This window comes from Chelonoidis abingdonii, chromosome 1 (genome assembly GCF_003597395.2).
Source record: "Chelonoidis abingdonii isolate Lonesome George chromosome 1, CheloAbing_2.0, whole genome shotgun sequence".
NCBI classification, from domain to species: Eukaryota; Metazoa; Chordata; order Testudines; family Testudinidae; genus Chelonoidis; species Chelonoidis abingdonii.
This window is the reverse complement of record NC_133769.1, coordinates 231,806,202-231,828,164: the sequence shown is the minus strand read 5'-3', so window position 1 is coordinate 231,828,164 and position 21,963 is coordinate 231,806,202. Positions and strand designations below refer to the sequence as shown.

Here is a 21,963-nt window from a genome sequence, read left to right as displayed (position 1 = left end):
CCAGTCCTAGAGTCTAAGAATCTACAAAGCGGAGCCCCCCAGCCCATGAGTCAGGGCACCAGCAGCTGCCACCTCCCGGCTTGCTCCAGCGCTGCCTGCGCGTACGGGACGGGGCGGAGGAGCGGGCACGCGTGACTGCAGGGAGCCAACAGTCTGGGCAAAGAGAAGGGTGAGGGCCAGTGGCCATGATGTGCCATGACCTCACAGCCCTTCAGACCGGCCTGTGCCCGCACGGCCACCCGCTCCCCAGGGGTATTTCTGGCCCTTTGTGACACGCCGAGCAGCTTATGGGTCCCCGAGGAAAGAGGAGCGCGCGCCAGCACAGCACAGCTCCGCCCCAGCCCGCCGCCCAGGCGCCCCGCAGCTCGCGACCCAGCGTGCGTATGGAACCAAGGCTACCCCTCCGCATGCGCACGTCTGTCTCTGTGCGTGCGTCACTTTCCTCACCAGTCCCTGCTTCCGCCCGACCCCGGGAAACGGAAGGAAGGCGCCGCTTTATCCTCTTCCGATTTCGTATCACGTGACATCCCTCGTCCCTACACAACATGGCGGCTTCCATGTTGCTCCCCGCGGCGGCTCCGGAAAAGTTGGGGTGAGTCTGGGCGCGCTGCTGTGACGCCCCCTCTCCCTGCCTGACGCTGGCGCCACAGGGGGCCGCTCCCCGATGCCGGCGGGAGATCCCACCCCCCGCGCTGCCGTTAGCAACAACCGTGGCCTGGGAGTCGCCCCCCGCCGGCAGGGTCGGCAGCAACATAAACACGACGCTCTGCGCCTGTCTCGTCTGTGTCGTGCAGTTAGCGCCCCTCCCCCCGCAGATGTGTTATGAGGGATGAAGCAGCAGCAACACTTCGGGATCCTGCCTGAATATTTGGGGCAAGAAAGACAGAAGTCAAAGATAGCAAGGAATCCTGTGGCACGTTGTAGACTAACAGACGTTTTGGAGCATGAGCTTTCGTGTAGAAGCATGTAGTTCCAGACCATCTTACCAAAAGCTCATGCTCCAAAACGTCTGTTAGTCTATAAGGTGCCACAAGAGTCTTTGCTGCTTTGACAGATCCAGACGAACACGGCTACTCCTCTAATACTAGAAGTCAAAGATGATTTTTTCTCTCTCTCCACAAGGCCCCATTGCAGGCCTGAATGAGAGCAGGGCTGGAGATAGTGGTAACAGTGGCAGGAAATTGTAGAAGGGGGGAGGCTTTCAGAAAAAGGTTATCATGAGTTCAGTTTTGGCTGCAGCAAATTTACCTTGATGGAGAGCTACATTGATGCAGAGCTGTCAGAGGCAGACTGAGATGTACTATTGGCTAGAAATTAGAATTGGAAAGGTAGCTCTGAGAATTATCTGTAGTATTTATACACCTAGACAATATTTAGAGGGGGAAGAGGGCAAGTACAGAGTGTTAAGGGCCCCACAGACAACAGAAGAGAGGAAGAAGAGGACCTACCATAAGAGATGCCTGAGGAATAATCTGGGAGATGTGAAAATAAGGGGAAGAAGGTGGAGTCAAAAACTGTCAGTGCCAGCCTCATCTCCCCCATGTCATAAGCCAAAAAAGAATGTGATAAAGTGTGTGCGATCAGCATTATCATGTCAAAAGCAGCAGAGAGCTTGAGGTGCTCATTTTTTTTAGCCCAACTATGATTATTATAAAGGCTGCGAGTTTGTCACAGATTCTGTGATCTCTGTGACTTCTGTAGGGGCAGGCCGCTGCTGGGGTAGTCTTAGGTTACTGCCCCTCCCCTCACCACCACCAGCAGAAGTTTGGGTTGGGGACTGGGATTTGGGGCACAGGAGGGGTGAGGGCCCTGGGCAGCGCTTACCTCTGGGGGATTCCCCAGAAGCAGCAACATCCTTTGGCTCCTAGGGGGAGGCGCAGTCAGAGGACTGTGTGCACTGCCTCCATCTACACACGCCACCTCCACAACTCCCACTGGCTATGGTTCCGATTAGCTATGGTTCTCAGCCAATGGGAGCTGCGGAGCCAGTGTTTGGGAAGGAGGCAGCATGCAGAACTACGTGACCACACGTCTCCCTAGCAGCTGTGGGATGTTGCCACTTCCGGTGCAGCGCAGAGCTGGGTAGGGAGCCTGCCAGCCCTGCCAACCCCCACTTTCCCCTAGCACCAGTGCAGGTCCCAGTCCCCCTCCCCCTCTGAGGACCTGTGGGTGCCCCTGTGTTCCCCCACCCCCCGCACCACTGAGTGCTCCCCTCCAATATTTAATCCTTTCTTGTATCCATAACATATGCAACAATTTATCCAAAATGACTAAATTGGAAAATTTAAAACAGTATATTTAAAGATTTAATCAGGGATCTACAGTACAAGTCAGGGGCTGTGAATTTTTGTTTACTGCATGTGACCTGTCCATGACTTTTACTAAAATACTGTGACTAAAATGTAGCCTTAATTATTACTACTGGCCAGACAGAGTTCTAATGACAAGTTTTGGTGCTTTAATTTAAACTAATGTCTGAAACTTGTATAGAAATACTGCTTCTGTGAATATTTGGTGTTATTTAGTATATTTGATTTTATGACTTCTGTGTTGATGACAAACTTGAAATTTTTAACTATGCAACAAAAATGTGCTGATGACCTTTCATAATACAAGTGATGTACTTTACCCTCTTTAGCCATAAAAAATACAAAGCTATTCTGAAGAAAGAAAAACGAAAGAAAAAGAGACAAGCACTTGCCAAATTAAGAGATTCAGGTAATAGATAAATCTTTTTTGTTGCTACTTTATAAGGCTGTACCAGTAATGTTTTCTTGTCATAAAGAAAAGGAAAGTAACATTAAAATGTGAGCCACAGTATCTGAAGGACCAGAAGACACAATTTTAATAATGCTCCAGAAGAATGAGATTTATAAAATAGAAATTTCCTTTAGGCGATCTGAGCATGTAGTGTATTATTACCCACATACAGTGTCAGATGACTTAAAACAATGTGTACTAAATATTTTTGAAGGTTCTTAAAGATTTTTAAATGAATTGTAAATTTAAATCTACAAGAGTAAAGGAAAGCATGTACACTAACACATGAACATCTGTGAAGAAATGGCATTTTTGATGTTTACTAATTAAAAAAAACAAAACTAATGTAGCCCTAGTTTGAAGGTTTATATTATAGCATTTCTGTTATATATAGTGGTGAAGCCCAGAAGAAAAGCTATATTTAGCTATATGTACAGGGATATGTTACTTTTTCCTCAGAAATCACAGAAAAAAGTGAACCACTGTCTGAAGAGGAGGAACTGGAAGAAGAGGAAAAACAACTTGAGGCTGAAAGGTAAATAATCTAGAGTTTAAAATAATATCTGCAGTTGAAAAATTGTCGTTTAGTCTTTTATTTAATTTCATGTTGAAATCTCTCAATTATATTTTGTAAATCAAAATCTATTTTTATCCAAATTATATAGTGTACAGTCAAATTTTTCTGAAAAATTAACTGGATCCAACTGAGTTTCCCGTGCTCAGCAATTTCAGATAAACTGGGCTTCCTTGTATCCATAACGTATGCAACAATTTATCCAAAAATCACTAAATTGGAAAATTTAAATTGGTGTATTTTGCCTGGTTTTAGCTCCAAAGATAACCAACAAACATATGGCTGACTATTATAGTCTGCAAACATATGGCTGAACATATCAGTTCTAGTCCTGTCCAGAATTAATGTTGATCTGTTTGGAACCATATCCCAAGAAACTCGTAATCTGGCAACAGAATAAAAACGGAAGTATAACTCTCTAAAACTCTGTTCAATTCTACATTTTTCCAAAATCAAAATGGCACTTTGGTATCAAAAGAACATGAATAAGCACCTTTTGGCGGAAATGTAATGTTACGGAAAAAGAATTGTAATATCTTGCTGTGTTAAGTAGTTATAACTATGTTTAATAAGCCTGCAACCGTGGGATCTGAAATATAAACAAAAGTATGTCTACAAATTTCTGGTGAACACTGGACTTCTCTTGCTAAGTAGCATCTGATTTTATTGGTAGGCAAAAACTACATGAGGAATGGTTGCTGAGAGAAGAAAAGGCTCAAGAGGACTTCAGACTCAAGAAGGAAAAGGAAGAGGCCATGAGAAGACTTCAGGAGGAAGAGGAGGTGAAGTATTAATTGAGAACAGTGTTTAATTGTAATATACTGCCCATCATTTGGGGAAAAAATATTAATGTCTTTCTGTTGTGTAGCAGCTACACAACGCTTAGAAGTCTAGTATGTTTATTTTTTTCAGTTTTGATCTTAAAAAACATACAAATCATTCCTCACCAAAGGATATCTATCCAATGTTCTGGCCACCCTTGACATAAATCTAAAAACTCAATTCTGGAAAGGTTACAACATATAGCATGGTTGATGGCAGGATGGATAAAACTCAATTTTTTTTTTAATTAAAAATCAGATTTAAAAAATAAATAAATACAGGTTTATTGTTACAAATTGTGCTGACTTAAAATTTAAATTTGAAATGACAATATGAAATATGTTAAGGCCTATTTGTGATGGGTTGGACTCCCTGGGATGTCACCTGGTGTGCTGGGACATCACTGAATCAGATTATTCTGCCAGCTTGGGCCCCCTTTTACCTGGTCTTGCTGGGCTAGTTTCCCCAGCCTTTTCCAACCCAGCACACCTGCAGGGCCACACCCAGCTGCACAGAGAGACAGAAATCTGCTCTGGGAAGGCTCAGCTTAAGGGACTTGCCACATTATTCAGATGTTCACCCGTCTTTCCGTCGTGTGTGTCATCCGCCCTTCCCCCTCCCCCTGCTGGAGTACAAACCCAAAATTATATGAAATTTGCTTCTTCCCTTAATGTGGAGGAGGGTCTGCACAACTCCCCACCCCCCCACCTTATGAAATCACATAAACTGGATTATATTGTAAAACAGAAATAAATTTATTAACTGTAACAGGTATATTTTAAGTAGTTAAGGAGGTAGCAGATAGAACAAGGCAGATTACTAAGAAAATAAAACAGAGCACATAAACTAAGCTTAATACACTAAAGAAACTGGTTACATGTAAGTTCTCACCCTAAATATGGTTCTAATAATCTTCTTCATAGGTCAGATGCCCTTCCAGCCTGGGTCCAGTTCTTTCCCTGAGTTCAGCCTTAGTTGTTTCCATCTTGGGTGGGGTAGCAGGGGAGAACTGATGAACTGGCTTACCTCACTCCCCACCCTTAAATAGGATTTGCATAAGGCGGGAGTCCTTTGTTTCCTAGTTTGCCCCCCCCCCCCCCCCAGCTTCTCCTGAAAAAGTACAGAATTCAGGATGGGTTCCAGTATCAGGTGACATGGTCACATGCCTCAGTAGGGCCCCTGAAACTGTTCTTCACAGGCTGACCCACATGTTCATAGCAAGACTAAGCTCTTTTACAGTTGTCTGTTGTCTCTTGCTGATGGGCCATCAGCTCTGTCTGGCTTTTTCATTGTTGTACCTGAAGTATTAGCTGGGGCATCACCCAAAATAGCATAGTTGAAATACAGATACATAGTCAATATTCCTAACTTCAGATACAGAACTCATACAGGCATACAAATTGGATAATCACATTCAGTAAATAACCTTTTCCAATAATATCTTACATGAGCCATCGTGCATAAAGTATATTTCAGTTATGTCACATTCATATCATAAGCATATTTTCATAAAGAATATGGAATGACCCATCATACTAGTTTTATTATAATCTATTAAAATAATTTACATTAAATAAAAATATTTAAGCAATGCATGCTTGCTGCCAAGTTTTGAAGAAAGTCAACCAGTGAACTGGTGGAAGTCACTGGCTGAGCACCTGGAATCAGAGTTTGCTGAAGCATTGAGCCAGCTTTTGATAGCAGTAGCTCTTCTGCAGATGCATAGACAATATTGTTTTCATCTCAGTTTATTCAGCAAATTCAATTACATTATTGTAGTTCATTCAGAGTTATGAAACCAATGGGGAGTTGAAAAAGCATATTTTCTTATACCAGTCTCAGTGTGAGAGGATAAGATCGACTAGTTCTAAAATCTTGAAGGACTTGGTGATCAGTTCAGTTCACTCTTTTCCTCCTTTGGTATTCACCCTTTCTTGTCAACTGTTGAGAATAGGCCAATTCCACCTTAATTGAATTGGCCTCCTTAGCACTGACCCTCCACTTGGTAAGGCATCTCCCATGTTTTCATGGGCTGTAATATTTATACTGCTCACTGTATTTTTCACTCCATGCATCTGATGAAGTGGGATTTAGCCCAAAAAAGCTTATGCCCAAAGCTTATACCCTAATAAATTTGTTAGTCTCTAAGGTGCCACAAGGACTCCTCGTTGTTTTTGCTGATACAGACTAACACGGCTACCACTCTGAAATCTTTACAGATTGTTTCCTTTGTTTAACAAATCAGTTTAAATATAAAACATGTTTTAATTAACCTTTTTGTTATGTATCCAGTGCATTGCTGATAGTGTTATTTAATAACAAAAATTTTTAAATACTGTCTTTGTGCATGTTTAACTGAATTCAAGTATCCATCCAAATAAAGCTTGACACAGATTGCAGGTACAAAATTATCTAGTAAATAAGAAATGCATCACTTACGATTTTTTTACCACATAAAAAATGTAAATATTAAGAATCTAAATAAATGTAAGTTAAGCTGTGTAATTGCTTAAATGTATATAGATATATATTGTGTATCCTGGTTTGCAAAAAGTACCAAATTTAGTGGAAAGGCTACATATAGTTGCAAATCAACAAGTTATAATGGTTACCAAACAATGAGAATCAACACTTCTTTAGGAAAATAATTAAGACGTATAAATGCAAAACAGGATTAAAATTAAAGATTTAAATCGGGGTTTATTGCTTGGTGATTTAAAAAATAATTAAAATCGACAACTTAAGTTGCTTTGATATAAATGAGTCCACCCTAGGTGATGGTTTTGGATTTACCTATAGTTTTCTCATTCACGTATATATGTATATGTATTGTATTTTTGAAAGAATGTTCTTTTAATCACTTACCAAGAAAAATGAACAGTTTATCTTTTTTCTCATAAAGAGAAAGATAAAAGAAGAATGGGAAGAACAGCAAAGGAAGGAGAGAGAAGAGGAGGAGCAGAAGCAACAGGAGAAGAGAGAAAGAGAGGTGATGCCTGCACTAGGAGGATAAACACACTGCATATCCTCTTACAGTACCAGATGTAACAGTCTTGACTTTATGCATCTGTTTATTAGCATTAGAAAATGGGGAATGGAAATAATTGATGGGTGTTTTTCTGAGACCTGGAAATAGACCCTCTGTATTTTATTTTAATGAAGCCTTATATTGGGGATAAAAATTAAACAAAAATAGCCTCAGTCCTTCAGTCTGTGAAGCAACATATGGCTTCTTGTATTACACTTCCCCTGTAATTATTTGCATTGGGGAAATATGAAGGTATATTGCTGGCACCCGTTCTCTCATGTGCACTTAACATGTGACACATTAAAGATAACTCTTAACATAGTATTGTATGTTTTCCCTATCAGACAGCTGAGCAACCTTAATGTAATCATTTTTAAAAAGTTCCTTACATTGATCTGGAATTACATTGCTGCTGTTCCTTAACAGTGTTCTTACTCAAAAGATTTTACAGGTCCTCTTTACCTGACTCATTCATCAGGATGTATCTTTTTCATAACTTGTTGGGTGGGGAAGAACACAATATTGAAAAGTGTTAACAGCTGTATAATTAATTTAACCAAAAAAAGTTATTTGGTAGAGTATCTGCTTAGAATTTAGAGAGATTGTAGCTGTCTGCTTAGAATTTGGAGAGATTGTAGCTGTCTTCCTTGATTTCCTCCTACAAAGGTCCAAAGTCAGGTTGACCCATTGCTGTCATCAGGGAAAGGATGATCACAACTTTCTGGAGTTCATCCATCTCATTTCAACTTCTCCAGAGCAGCAAGAGATGAAAACTGATCTGATCCTACTCAGTTTCATTTAGACCTGCTTCACCAGAAACAAAGATGTGATTCAGCCCACTGCCATCTTCAAGTAGCTGCAGCAGGAGAGGAGGGAGAACAAGTAGTTTTCCCTCCTGCTTTTAATATGGAAGATAGCACTGAGGCTACTGTACATAATACATTAACTCCTTGCTTAACGTTGTAACTATGTTCCTGAAAAATGTTACTTTAAACTAATCCAATTTCCCCATTAGAATTATTGTACATGTGTGGAGGGAGAGTGAGGTTAGGTTCCAGCGAAGTTTTTTTCGCCAGACAAAAGACATTATATACATATACCGTATACGTTTTAAAATAATTTTCAACAAACAATTTAATACCGTACTCACCAATGATTGTGAAGCTTGGTTGAGGCAGGGGCATAGGAGGGCCGGGGTGAGGAGGCATGCCCTGCTCTGCCCAGCTGGCGCTCCTATCGGAGGTTGGGACATGGAGGCTTGCCCACTCCCCGGGTGGAGCAGGGCAAGCCTCTGTGCTGCAAGCCTCTGTGCCCCAACCTCGTTCCCCGCAGGCACGCTGGTCGGGTAGGCAGAGCGGGGCAAGCCAAACAACCTTATAATGGAACATTGCACAACTTTAACGAGTATGTTCTTTAATAGATCAGCAACGTAATAACAAAATGTTAACCAGGATGACTTTAAGTGAGGAGTTACTGTACTTCTCCAGTAGAAGCAAAAGAGTAACACTGACAGGAATTGTCAGTCTCTCTTTCTGGAACTACTGAGGAAGTGATATGGGTGGCGGCAGCCACCAAGACACAGATATGATCATCTAGATCAGGGGTTCTCAAGCGGGGGGTCAGGACCCCTCATGGGGTCATGAGGTTATTACACAGGGAGTCGCAAGCTATCAGCCCCCATTCCAGACCCTGCTTTGCATCTAACATTTATAATGATGTTAAATATATTTTAAAGTGTTCTTAACTTATAAGAGGAGTCGCACTCAGAGGCTTTCTGTGTGAAAGAGGTCACCAGCACAAAAGTTTGAGAATCACTGATCTAGATAAAGTAAAATGGGGGTGTATGGTAGAAGTGGACAGTAGACTAGGAGGATAGAAGACTGATCCAAATGGAATGAAAGAGTGGAGACTGTAAAGGAAGGAAAGAGTGGTTGGACTTGGTTCAGCAGTCAGCACTTGTCCAGCTGGGGCAGAATGATGTCTCTCATTCCCTGGGCAAACAGGAGCTGGGAATATTGTGCTGTCTGGCTGCAAAAGCAGTTCCATCCACCACTCCCCCTCTCCCTCCACTTAACAGAAAGTTGCTATGATGTATGTCTTCTGTGTATGATTCTAGATGTCCAAACCAAGATGAAGGTATGAGGAGAACCTCAAACATGGTGGGATGGACTGAAATGGAGAGAAGAGAAAACAATAGAAAGATTAAAATGAGAACTAAAGGAGAAGAGATTGGTAGAAATAAGGTGTTAGTTGTGAATTCCTGGAATCCAGTAGACAGTGTAGAAAAGCACTACCAAGCTGACAGAATAAATGTCATGCTTAAACTAAAGGGAGTGCATATTTGTTGCTTCTGGCCAGCGGAAATTTGTGAATTGTTAGCTAAAACTGGTTCCTGAATTCTTCATGGTCACCTGGTGGTGGTCCACAGACAATTACGTGGTCAAATGGTGCTGACTCTGCATCTTATTTCAGCTGCTAAATTGCATTAAAATCAATATAAATACATTACATGCTCTCCTAAAATTGCTCTTCAATGTAAACGATTGCTGTAATTGCCCAGGAACTATATATGATCAACACTCGGAAGGGAAGTGGTCCCCATGATTGTGACTGGGAGGGTAGTTGGGTCCATGAGCCATTCATTATTAATACGTGGTTCAGTCCATAAAAAAGGTTGAGAACATCAGAGCTAAAATAAATTCCAGAACTTTTGCTATAGATGTTACTGAATGGGCAGTGAGTATGCAAAGAGACCTATGACTAGGAAAATCCAAAGCTAACTTATTAATATTAAAAATGCATTTTAAACTTAAGTGGTCACTTCTCTTGGCTTGTCCTGAATTCAATTTTATATTTATGCCTACTTAACAAGCAGAGTATTAGTGCCACAGATATGTTTAGGTGTGCAAAGTAACATATAGTTAGGTGGCAGCAAAAGTAGAGAAAGAAAACTACTAGTTTCAAAAGTAACTTTGTGAAGTGCTCTAGCATTTAGATATTAGAAAACACTCATCTACATTGAAGTCTTCTCAGATGTATCCTTTAACAACATTATGGGCCGTCTGACTTACTGCAAAGCAAAAAATAAATTTTCAGTGTTTTTAAAAACAAACCACCACACTCCTTTAGAGTTTATAGTCATTAAATGTTGCAAATTAGGTTCTTAACTAAAGAAACCAGATGAGTTACGTCCCTTCAGGGTTTTCACTAGTCCTGTGTTTGCACCATTTATAGGAAGCTGTGCAGAAGATGCTGGATCAAGCTGAAAGTCAGGTATGTTCAGTCTCTTTTCAGTAAAGAACTGAAAGATGACTATTGACTACCATCTGACTTTTGTCTTCTGGAATAATATTCATCTCTTCTGAAGAGAAGCTAATGGCCTTGTATAATTTAATATGTAATGGTTTCCATTAGCCATAAACAATGTATTTACTATCTGGAACATATAATGAAGCACATTTGTGGCTACTTGGTAGAAGTGTAGCTGTGCATGCTTGTGGCTGTTCAGGAGAGCCAGGTCTAAAATGACTTTGCTTTCTGGACCACTGAAGACTTGATATGATGGTATGTTTTCTTTGAATAAAAGCACTGCAGCAGGAGAGAGTACTGATTCTGAAATAAAGAGGGAACCACTTGGGTACCTGGAAGAGTGCAGATCTTGAATTGGTGAAAAGTATTAAAATCTGCAGAATGTTCTTAAATTAGATGTCAGTGCCTGAATTCAGTATCTCCATTTATTTAAAAGAAGACAACTCATTTTATCTCACCCTGGCAGTGAAGGTTACTAAAGGTTCTTGCACTGAATAAACTCTTGCACCTATCTGAAAAGTAAACTTAATTATAGTTACCCATTTCAGAGTTGATTGCTATTAGCCACATTGGAATAGTGTTGGTTTCTCAATTATATTTAGACTGAGCAAGGGAACTTAACTTCTAATTGACAAAATCTGGATGGAATACTGCTTTGATTGTTTTTGTTTGTTTGTTTGTTTTTACTGTCTAGGGCTCTAAATACACCTTTGACACTGCTGGGAGAGAAACAAAGGGACAATGTAGTGTATTGGAGTTTGAAATTGAAAGATACAAGGTTTCAGTTAATGAGTTCTACCACTGCTGAAGCCACAAATAGCATTCTGCTCCTGCCCCCTCCCAAATGGTGCTATCACCAGTAGAAGTGCCAACTGTACCTAATCATAGCTTTCCGTTTATTTGACATGAGAAGTGCTACTTCAACACTTTTCCAAACTGCTTTGCTTAGTAAAATGGGTAACATTCACCTTTTTAAGGGTGCTTCCAACTTTTCTTCTAGTCAACAAACATTTGCAATTTGGTAATCTCATACTGCATTTTAGGAGTCCCAGGCCAGTGGCTTGAGTACAGAACTAGAAATGGGGAATTCCTGAGTTTTAATCCCAGTCATAGCTCTGGTAGAATTTTTTGTGGCCCTGAGCCAAGTTACTTTAAAGTTTAGTACTTCGTTTTTCCTATCTGCATAAAAATTGATACTTGTTTACCTACTTCACTGGGCTGTTGTAAGGATAAATTAATGGACCCAACCCTCAGTTCCTGCCAGAAAGCCTTCAGGCCAATTCAGGAAAGGGGGTGCAAAAGTGTCTTCAGCCACTGTTACACTCTTCCAGTCCTGGAGTTGCTTTGCTGTCAGGTAGGTCTCTTCCCCGAGGATCCCCCTGTGCTAGAATGGTGGGCTACCCTAATGCAAGAAAGAATATTTCTAATTCTCTTTGAGAGTGTAAGTCCAGTGTAAGGACTGAGTACTGTCATTGTTTGTAAAAACTTAATCTTAATGTATCCTGGACTCTGGCAAATGGAAAATTTCCATTTGTGATCTTAAGTTCATTTTGTGTAGAGTTTCCAAGGAAGGAGCTGTCCATCTTTGGCTAGACTAGAGGCACTTGGATGATCATACAGAGCAGTATTTAAAATACTTGGTTCAAAGTCATCTGAGTGTCACAGGAGATAACATTGAATAAGTATTGAATAACATTCATAAGTATTGAATTTGACTCCTTGGTGTCACATTTATTTACATATTTATTTTACTGTGTTCTGCTCGTTCTGCTCGTTAAGGTAATGATATGTTAATGGTGTTTTTAAACAGCTGGAAAATGGCGCTACCTGGCATAACCCAGAACCCCCAGAGAACATAGGAACGGAGAAAGATAGAGCTAATTGCCCGTTTTATATCAAAACAGGATCCTGCAGATTTGGAGACAGGTAACTGGTCAAATGTTGGGAATATAACATGGTTTAAAGGCGTTAGCTCCTTTGGGATTTCTTACAAGTTTGTGATCAGATTATCTCCTCACTATTGCTTGGTAGGTTTCCTGTAGACTTATTGGATGGGAGTGTGCTCTCAGTTATACAGTCCTTTGGCCCACGCTGCTTCCAGCAGCTCCCATTGGCCCGGAGCAGCGAGCCGCAGCCAGTGGGAGCCACAATTGGCCGGACCCGTGGACAGGGCTTTCCCTACACAAACGGCGACCCCTGTTTTGAGAAAACCTGGTTTAACAGCATTTATTCCAGTAATAGCCCATTTTTAGGGTAAGGGCTAAATCATGAAAGTTATCTTTACTCTTGAAGAGGTTTTCAGACTATAGATTTAGACTGCATTTTGTTGAGGGTTTTAACCATAGGTTGATGTTGTATGTCTTAACTATTACCTCCAGCAAGGTACAATGCTTATAGCTGTGTGTGACAGAATGTTTATTCTGTGCAGCTGTTCAATTCCTGCTACAACGTGAAGCAGCTGGGTTGATATAGGGCTTGTTTTTTCCCTCTTGTCTGCTTTGTCTCAGTTCTTACAGTCTGCTATCAGCTGTTAGATCAGCTCTCCCCTATTTCAATTTGTCCCTGGATTCAGAAAGAATTAGTAGACACCCTCAGAAGTCCTAAATAAATCCTCTCAGAGTACAGAGATGTCTTTCTCTAATAAAGGAGATGATTCTGTCTATCACTCACATACCAACTGAGAGTAAAAGCAGTGCACAGTCAGAATTGGGTTATCCTTTTTTTTATTAGAACATCAAACTGCTAATAGTCTGGTCCCAGTTTTGATCTGACTGACTGATTCAGCAGAAGCATTTGCAGTGGTAGATCATTATGCCATCAGAGTATATCAGTTTCCTGTTATTATTGGTGCAGCTCCAAAAGAATATATCCAGTCAGATGTCTTAATTAATTTGCATACACTGCACCTAAAACAGCTACAAAAGCAAGGTAGTGTACATCTGCATGACTGGATGTGTCAAGTGACTTTCCAGTATCTCATTATTTGTACAGTACACATGATCATTGCAGATCGTCCATTTAATTTAGTGTGCTTTCTCGAAAAGTGTTCTAATCTCTTACTTATTGCCTCTGAAAACTTAATAAGCCCTAATGTGTTCCCATGACTTGAATCATATGTGTTGCCTTTCTTTGGCATTTTTCTGTTATGAAATATATAAAATGAATGGTACAGAAGGTCAGTAGGGTACTCTTACCATTTTGCAATAACAGAAGAGGTTGTACCATCAAATTGAAAGGAAACAAAATTAAACCTGAAATGAAGCCTTTTTGTATAATTCATAAATAAGCAGTGGAAGTCTACATGTTGAAGTTGAGCTTAGTAGGATTCAAAGTTAGACTCGTGTCAAAAATGAAAACATATTTATAGTAGATAGGATCTGAGTATATGTCAATCAGTAATTGCTTGGAGATAGGAAGAAACTCTCTTCCTGTGGACAGCCTATTCCATAGTTGTCTGTTACAGGGCTTGCACCTTTCACTATAGTATTTGCTCTTTGCCGCTGTCAGACTTGATACTGAGCTAGATTGACCATTGGTCTGATCCAGTATAACAGAATCCCGTTTAACTGATCTAATTGGGACCAGGGCCAGATTGGATAATTAGAAAGTGGGATAATCTGGAGAATGAGAGAGTGCAATGCTGCAGCACTAGCTAGCAGCACTTCTGGTCCTGGAGTCTTGGTGGTTTGGTTAATGCAGTAAGCAGGAAAACGGAGGGTTGGATAAACGGGTTCTACATTACTATATCATGAACAAACCTACTAGCTTTTTGGTAACATGGTTTCTATATTTTCCAATTTTAGTTTCCTATCATATAAAGTTTGTTTGTATAGAGTTTTAATAAATGTGGTAGTTTGACTGCATTATATTTAAGATCTATGCTCCAAAGTGTGCTTCCAAGAAAGAACTAGCACATTTTGGACAGAGCTTTTTGACTGAGTTACCTGGGTGAACAGGGGAGTATTTGAAGCAGAGATCTTAAAGCATAGTGAAACCCTTCTCATTCAGAAGCAAGTCAGGGAGATTACTCACTGAGCTTCAAGCTGTTATTGTGAACACTGTATTGCAGCATCTGACGGGCACTTATGGCCACCAGTATGATGTGATGTAGGTTAAAATAGAACTTCTGTGCAGAGCTGTCACTTGTAAAATGCGTTACTTCCATAGCTGCAGATGTTCACGACCTGAGGCCTAATTTTTCTTCCCCTTCCCAATAGGATGGGAATAGTTTCATTTACTTCAATAAGAGTTATTTAATTTTGCAGAGAAGAAAGGAGGGGCTCTTACAGAAGTAAGACTTTAAAATGTCTTGCAGGACTCTTCAAAAATTGAACAGATATTTCAAAATAGCAGCATTTGAATAAATTCCTTTCATCATTTTTTAAATTTCTAACTGATGATTTTTTGTGTGTTTGTGAACACTGATAGCATTTGTATATGGCAGGATGCTTTAAAACTATCAGGAAACTTGTCTTGAATGACCTGCTTTATTCCTTGAAATATGCTGATTCCCATAATTACTCTAATGAAGCTCCTTTTTAGAATATTTTCTTGCAATTCAGAGCTGTTAGTGGGTCTAGAAATAGCAAATGTTTGCAGCTTTAGCAGTGTAGCCTTTGCTGAAAGTGAAGTGTTTTTTTCTTTACCATAAATTATATAGATGTTCCCGCAAACATAACTACCCAACATCTAGTCAGACGCTTCTGATCAGAGGTATGTTTGTTACGTTTGGGATGGAGCAGTGTAGAAGAGATGACTATGATACAGATGCAAGTCTTGAATACAGTGAGGAGGAAACCTACCAGCAGTTCTTAGACTTCTATGAAGATGTACTGCCTGAGTTCAAGAATGTGGGAAAGGTTATTCAGTTCAAGGTATGCACATGAGCCCAGTGATAATCATCACCTCTCATTATTCCTTTGCCAGTTTTGACTAGTGTAAATCTCAATTGTGGAATATGCCATAGCTAAGTTTAATGTACAGTTTCTCAATTTCAGTTGCATATTTCTGATGGTGCCTGTAAACTAATCTCTGTGTCATCACAGAGGATTGTATTTCTTCAAGTTACAGGTGAAATCCCTCCCAAAACTTATTCTGGGACAAACTCACAACATATCTATAAAATTACCTTTTGAAACAATCTTCTTATTTCTCAGCCTCCATCTTAGTAAGCTTTCAAGCAGTCCAGCAGATTCTCAGATCATTTTCAAGACTGGAAAATTTTACCAACCACCTACTAGCCCGAGGATTAAGCCTTTTAGCCCAAGTAAAGGTAGCTGTTCTGTCATGGCAGTGCGTCCCTCACCTTCCCCCTGTCCCCTTAAAAGCTATGCCTATGGCAATTTAATGGAGTAAAATGGTTATATGCTTGATTTATTTAGAACACAGTCCACTTTCTGTTTAATTCACTTTTAAAAAATGTAATTTGCTACTAAGGATTGGTGGAGAGCAGAAAAATATTTGTTTGACAAATAGAACTAGTATGAAAGTAAAATGTTTGAATAGTACATGACCAGTTAGAAATGGTAGAATTTGTTGTAGAAACTGCAGCTTTGACCAAACACCAGGTTTTTATAGTTGCTGCAAGTTTGAGTGGCGTTGGACCTCCTGCACCAGGTTGCAGGGCAACTCTATCAAATTTGGCCTAGCTGCCCCTTCATCGTGAGCAGGTGGGGGCGGAGGCCAGTGAGAAGGATGGGGACAGGGATCCATGTGGGTTGAGGCCAGGCTTCCCAGGAGGCTTGTCCTGCTCACCACCCAAGTTCTGTGGTGAGTGCTGCTGCCTGCACTCGGCCCTGCTGGTGCTGGCCTGGCACTTTGTCTTGATGCAGTTTTGCCTCCACCAAGTGATGTGAGCTAGGTCTGTCAAGAAGATGCTTCTGTGTGATCTTGAGGACTTCACTTTTTGTGGCTGCCCAGCTGCATCAGAGGATGGGCTTGGGGAAGCCTAAGTGAATGGGGCTGGGCTGGGACTCGTGCCTCCCACAAGCACAGAGCTTGGGACAGCGGAGCTCCAGAAGTTGCAGCCCCCCACAGGCCTTCAGAGGTCTCTGTGCCTGAGGCCAACTCTGGAGCACTTTAATCAACTCTGGCTATAACCTTTGAACCAAAAAAAACCACAATTTTCTTTTCTGACTGCCTTAATTCTGATGTATTCCAAGAAAAAGAAATATCTTCTCATGACCAGTCCTGACTGTTTTCCATTTTTATCCTTCCACTCTGTTTCCTTTTGTTGGACTCTCTACCTTTCCTTTCCCCAAAAATATTTTTCTCCTGTTGTACAATACACCTGTCCATTGTTGGGAATTGTATTACAAAACAAAATTCCCACCTGAATGCTGTGAATTGCATTGTTGATAATGAGACTTGGGGGATCAAAAAGCAAAGCAATACACTGACTTTTTTATGGGATTTCATTACACAGTAGTATATACAGGAGTTGAGTTAGCTGATGATCTGGCCAAAATTAGAAGATCTGAAATGCACGTTGGAATGACAATAGCTGAGGATATTGATGCCTTATCAAGGAAAATCTTAGCTAAAATAAATGGTTGAAGGACAAGATCTTCTGATACCAAAGGATTTCAGAAAATAACATCCACTATTGTGAGAGTAAGGATACTATAGGAATGAACATCAGCAGACACAGGACAAAGATATATGCACTCTGCAAGATGTTTCAGGAGCAGGCGTTCACAACCACCTATGCCTTTGAATGTAATATTGAACGAATTTGACACCTTGCATCAAGCCCTTACAAAAGAACCATGTGGGAGTCACCTAATTCCTTCTCAGATTTCATGCCTGACATTATTATTGTGAGACAAGACAACAAACAAATTCCCACCAGTTCAGTGCTCCTAATGCCAATCCCAGTTATACTGCCATGGCAATTAAACCTGCTTTTCATCAGGTTTAACTAACATAGTGGTAAGCACTTGAAGCTGAAGAGCCTTGTCAACACTAAAGCTCCCATCAGTTAATTTGCACTGGTAGGTATTTTTATAAAATTTCCTAGTGTGCACATGGCTTATTTCTTGCATGTCAATGGCGTGATCTGTGGTAAAAGCTTGCCTGCATTATGCTGCTGTGGGGCATTTCTATATCTAATACAGGGGTCAGCAGCCTTTCAGAAGTGGTGTGCTGAGACTTCATTTATTCACTCTAATTTAAAGTTTCATGTGCGAAGGTCTCTTTTTATAATTCCATAATATATAACTAAACTATTGTCATACGTAAAGTAAATAAGGTTTTCAAAATGTTTTAAGAAGCTTCATTTAAAATTAAATTAAAATGCAGAGTACCCTGGACCGGTGGCCAGGACCCGGGCAATGTGAGTGCCACTGAAAATCAGCTCACATGCCGCCTTTGGCACACGTGCCATAGGTTGCCTACCCGAGATCTAATGGCTTGAGTTATTTTACAGTGTCTGAGCCAGAAATGTTGGCTGTATCACTACTTACTAATAAGCTAATACCACATTCTCTGTATTCAAGTATTTCACTTATATCTGTCTGAAAATTCCTATCCTAAGCATTTTCAACCTGTGTAAGTTACATCTGCTCAGTAAATTAAATCTGAAATTATGTGCCTTTATGTAAAATTTCACAAAGATTAGAAAAATTTATTTGTGCAACAAAACCATGCCAGCAAAAGAGCTTTTAAATCACTTTCAATGGAATAAACCAACTTTTTGGAACAGTACAGGGGAAAAAAACAGCAGCAGGGGCTAAATATTTAAGAGCTATTTGCGTAATAGCCTTTTTTCTCCTATCTTAAACTGAGCTTTTTATTCCTAGTCAGATTGAGATGGTTTTATGTGAAATTAGGAATTAGTGCTTAGTGCCCACTGCAGAGCTGGAGTATCTCATATTTAAAAGGGTGGTGACCCCCAACATTTTTTTACACTCCTGGCGATTTCATTCTTGCTGTTGCTTCCATGACCTCCCAAAATAGCAAACTTTTCCAGTGTCAGCATCGCTTGTCTGACGAAATACGTGTCGTGGCTATATTTTCATATCTGATTTTTCACCTCTGTTGTTTTTCTCTGTCTCCTTATTCAATCTCCCCTTTGTCTTGTCAGTTTTTCCTTTCCTGTAAGTGCTATTTGTGTCTAATGATGAGCATTAGGAGCTCCAGCAGCACTTCTACCATTTATTACTACTAACTATCTTTAGCTATTAAAAGTCCAGCTGGTGTTGACTGCCTTTGTAATATTAGTGATGCCTTCTTACAGTCCAGCTGGACAGAATGCCATGTAATCAGGAGGATTAATCATGTGGTGACACATCAGTGTTGCCTATCCACGGTGCCATTCTAGAGAATAAAACAGAACCTGATTAACAGAGCATGAGGTGTAGTATGAGGAGGGGTGTGTGTGTGTGTGTTCAACTAAACGCTGTCAGCTATAGGGGAAAAGAAAACTCCTATGTTTAATACCAAAGCAAACCATTTTAAATGTTGTTCACACATACCACAAAAAAAAAATTTTAAACAAACTTCTATTTAATCAGAACTAAGTGTTCAATTTTATTAAACCTGTTTGTGAAAACCAGGCCAGAAGAATTGATAAATAAAATACTTTCACGTTCTTGTCATTCTAAGTATGAGCCAAATTGAGGTGAGTATAGTTCCATCAGGAATGAGCTACGTGGATCTCTCAGTATTTCAGAAGCCTTAATCTAACATTTCATCTCCTCTTAGGTCAGCTGCAACTTTGAGCCTCACCTGCGGGGAAATGTGTATGTTCAGTACCAGTCGTAAGTGCTTTGCAGTTAACGCTTTATGACGCTTGACAGTTAAGTACTCCTAGATCATAAGCAGTACCCAAATAACACCATTTTACTTTTTCCTGTTGGGTTCTAAAAGCTTTAATTCCATATTCCCATTTTACTTAAATTTGAATGTCACTTAAACCCTATTTTATCTAAGTGATTCATCCCACACTGCAGTAAGAGTCCAGATTTGGTAGAGACCAGAATTTAAAGGATTGTATGATATCCCCACTAATGCTACATGCTGCCTTATCTTTAAATTAAAGGGAGCGAGACTGTCAAGAAGCCCTTACTCTATTCAATGGCCGATGGTATGCAGGACGACAGCTTCAGTGTGAATTTTGCCCAGTGACAAGGTGGAAAACTGCTATATGTGGTATGTCAGGGAAAGTCTCTCATTACTGAAAGGCTTATTAGAGAACTGAAATATTAAGCAGTGATGTCTTACAGGTTTCAAATCAGAGAGATCCACATAAAATTACAGTACAGAAACCCTTTGAGATGCAAGGCGACAAACTGAAAACATGCACTAACTTGATTACACAAGCTTTGGGCAGGAAGTATATATGGTGTCCAACTGACATTGCTGGGGGGATTTAGGAAACTGACCACAGTTAGGATGCAGTAACACCCTCAACCTTTAGGAAGAGTGCTTTGGGATAACAGATGATTGTAAAATAGGTAGAATGTCTGTTTTAGTATTTCATTCAAAACCAGCAACCTAATTGATTCTGAAACGTTAAACATAGCTTCTTCATTATGATCAATGTTAACTATATTTAGCTGACTCTTACCTCAGTCTTGCTACAGTCCGAAATGTATTTATCTTGAACAGAATATTCTTACTTCCAGGATAGCACTTAGGCTATAAGGGGCCAGTCCATGCAGATTAATGGCTGGTTTACTCATGCCTTTACCTAAAATCCCTGAGATTTAACTGACACTCATCCTGCCTAATTTACATAACTAGGAAAGTTAAGTTATAGAATTACCAGCTCACTTTAGCATAAGACATACTAGAATGTTTGAAAGCTAAAACTAATATCAGGATGGATGTGTCTCATGAGTAAGCTTAAAGTATAATCTTTGAAAAAAATTGAAGTGTTTTTTTCCTTTGTAGATGAGGCTGATGGGCGTGGTATAAATATCTATAGTGGAAAAAGCCAAAAGATTAAGTACAGCAAATCTTTTAAAATACATAATTTTGTTAAAATGGCTGACATTACATTAAAAACAATAGAATTGTTGCCTTTATCTAATATTGCCAGTAACCTTTTTTAAAAAAGAAAAATATCTGTTGCAGGTTTGTTTGAAAGACAGAAATGCCCAAGAGGGAAACACTGCAACTTTCTGCACGTATTCAGAAATCCACACAATGAGTTTTGGGAGGCCAATAGAGACATACATATTTCTCCTGAACGGATCAATCAGTCAGCTAAAAACTCTGAAAGGAGAAACAGAACAGGCCATCACGAGGACTATTACAGCAAGTCAAGAAGACGGAGCAGCCCCAGCCCAGATCATTCTTACAAAAGAAATGGAGAATCAGAGAGGAAAAAAAGTAGCCACAAGAGCAAAAAAAGACGGCGGTCTAGCAGGTCAAGAAGTTGGGAACGAAGGCGGTCACATAGTAGAGGGAAGAAGAGGAGAGGTCGTAGTCGCAGCAGAAGCCGTAGTTGTACACGTGGTCGTAGTAGAAGCCGAACTAGAAGCTCCTCTCGGTCCAGGAGTCGGGGCAAAAAGAGGTCAAATAGCAGAGGAAGAAGTAATGAACCCCTCCCAAAAAAGTGAGAATTCTTTGAGGAGTTGCCACTTGAGCAACTGTAGTGTTACCAAAGATACCATGTGTGCAGTAGATGACTATGTACCAAGAATAATGTTGTACTGCATTAGGGTATATGTTGTATTAAAATGAGTATGACCCAAGCAGAACTTAAGAGTTTCTAAGAAAGATGGTACAGATTTAATTATTTAAATTTACCACAGGGTCATGGGAATTCAATATTTTGTATAAATCCTTCCTGTTGGATTAGACAACTGAATGTATCCTACGATCAGCTGGAGATCAGGGATCAGATTCTCCCCACCGTGGAAGAAAGCTCCCTGTGTTGCTGCGTGCACACACTTCTTGCGCAGCAAGAATATGGGGGTGAAATTAAGATTCTGAATGTCACTTTGCCTCGCCTGCTAGTGACACTGAGCCAATTCTGCATGTATGAACAGCACAGAGGTGGTCCTGCTGAGAGAAGGAGAGGTACAAGCCCGGAGAACAAAAATACCAAGAGGGAGTGAGTGCACAGGTGGTTGGTTAAGTGGTAGCCCACTTGATATTCAATACTGTGCTCCTTGTGCTAGCTGTAGAGATCATGTGCATGGTTCAGCTGGTTAGCTGGGGCATAAATCAAGGCAGTAATGTTAAGGCATGGTAATCTAAAGTGGGTTGTTTTTTTTAAGTGAAGTAAGGGCTAAAGATTACTACAGGGATACTATAAACCAGGGGTCGGCAACCTTTCAAAAGTGGTGTGCCAAGTCTTCATTTATTCACTCTAATTTAAGGTTTCACGTGCCAGTAATACATTTTTAACATTTTTAGAAGGTCTCTTTCTATAAGTCTATAATATATAACTAAACTATTGTTGTATGTAAAGTAAATAAGGTTTTTAAAATGTTTAAGAAGCTTCATTTAAAATTAAATT

General features: G+C 40.2%; 1 protein-coding gene across 3 annotated transcripts in view; it reads left to right on the top strand.

The window, feature by feature from the left end:
• The first annotated feature begins 491 nt into the window (after nt 1-491).
• Nucleotides 492-21,963, top strand: part of ZRSR2 (zinc finger CCCH-type, RNA binding motif and serine/arginine rich 2) — a 29,071-nt gene continuing 7,599 nt past the window's right edge. The window contains exons 1-11 of one of the 3 annotated variants that reach the window (XM_032775294.2): nt 492-592; nt 2,639-2,718; nt 3,220-3,295; nt 4,008-4,116; nt 7,059-7,145; nt 10,419-10,457; nt 12,304-12,419; nt 15,154-15,367; nt 19,197-19,252; nt 19,534-19,643; nt 20,571-21,054. In XM_032775294.2, coding sequence (XP_032631185.1) covers nt 546-592; nt 2,639-2,718; nt 3,220-3,295; nt 4,008-4,116; nt 7,059-7,145; nt 10,419-10,457; nt 12,304-12,419; nt 15,154-15,367; nt 19,197-19,252; nt 19,534-19,643; nt 20,571-21,054 — 1,418 coding nt within the window. In that variant the 5' untranslated portion in view covers nt 492-545. Of the gene's footprint in view, nt 593-2,638; nt 2,719-3,219; nt 3,296-4,007; nt 4,117-7,058; nt 7,146-10,418; nt 10,458-12,303; nt 12,420-15,153; nt 15,368-19,196; nt 19,253-19,533; nt 19,644-20,570; nt 21,211-21,963 lie in introns of those variants that run through there. The other 2 variants (XM_032775296.2, XM_032775295.2) reach the window with 2 other exon arrangements.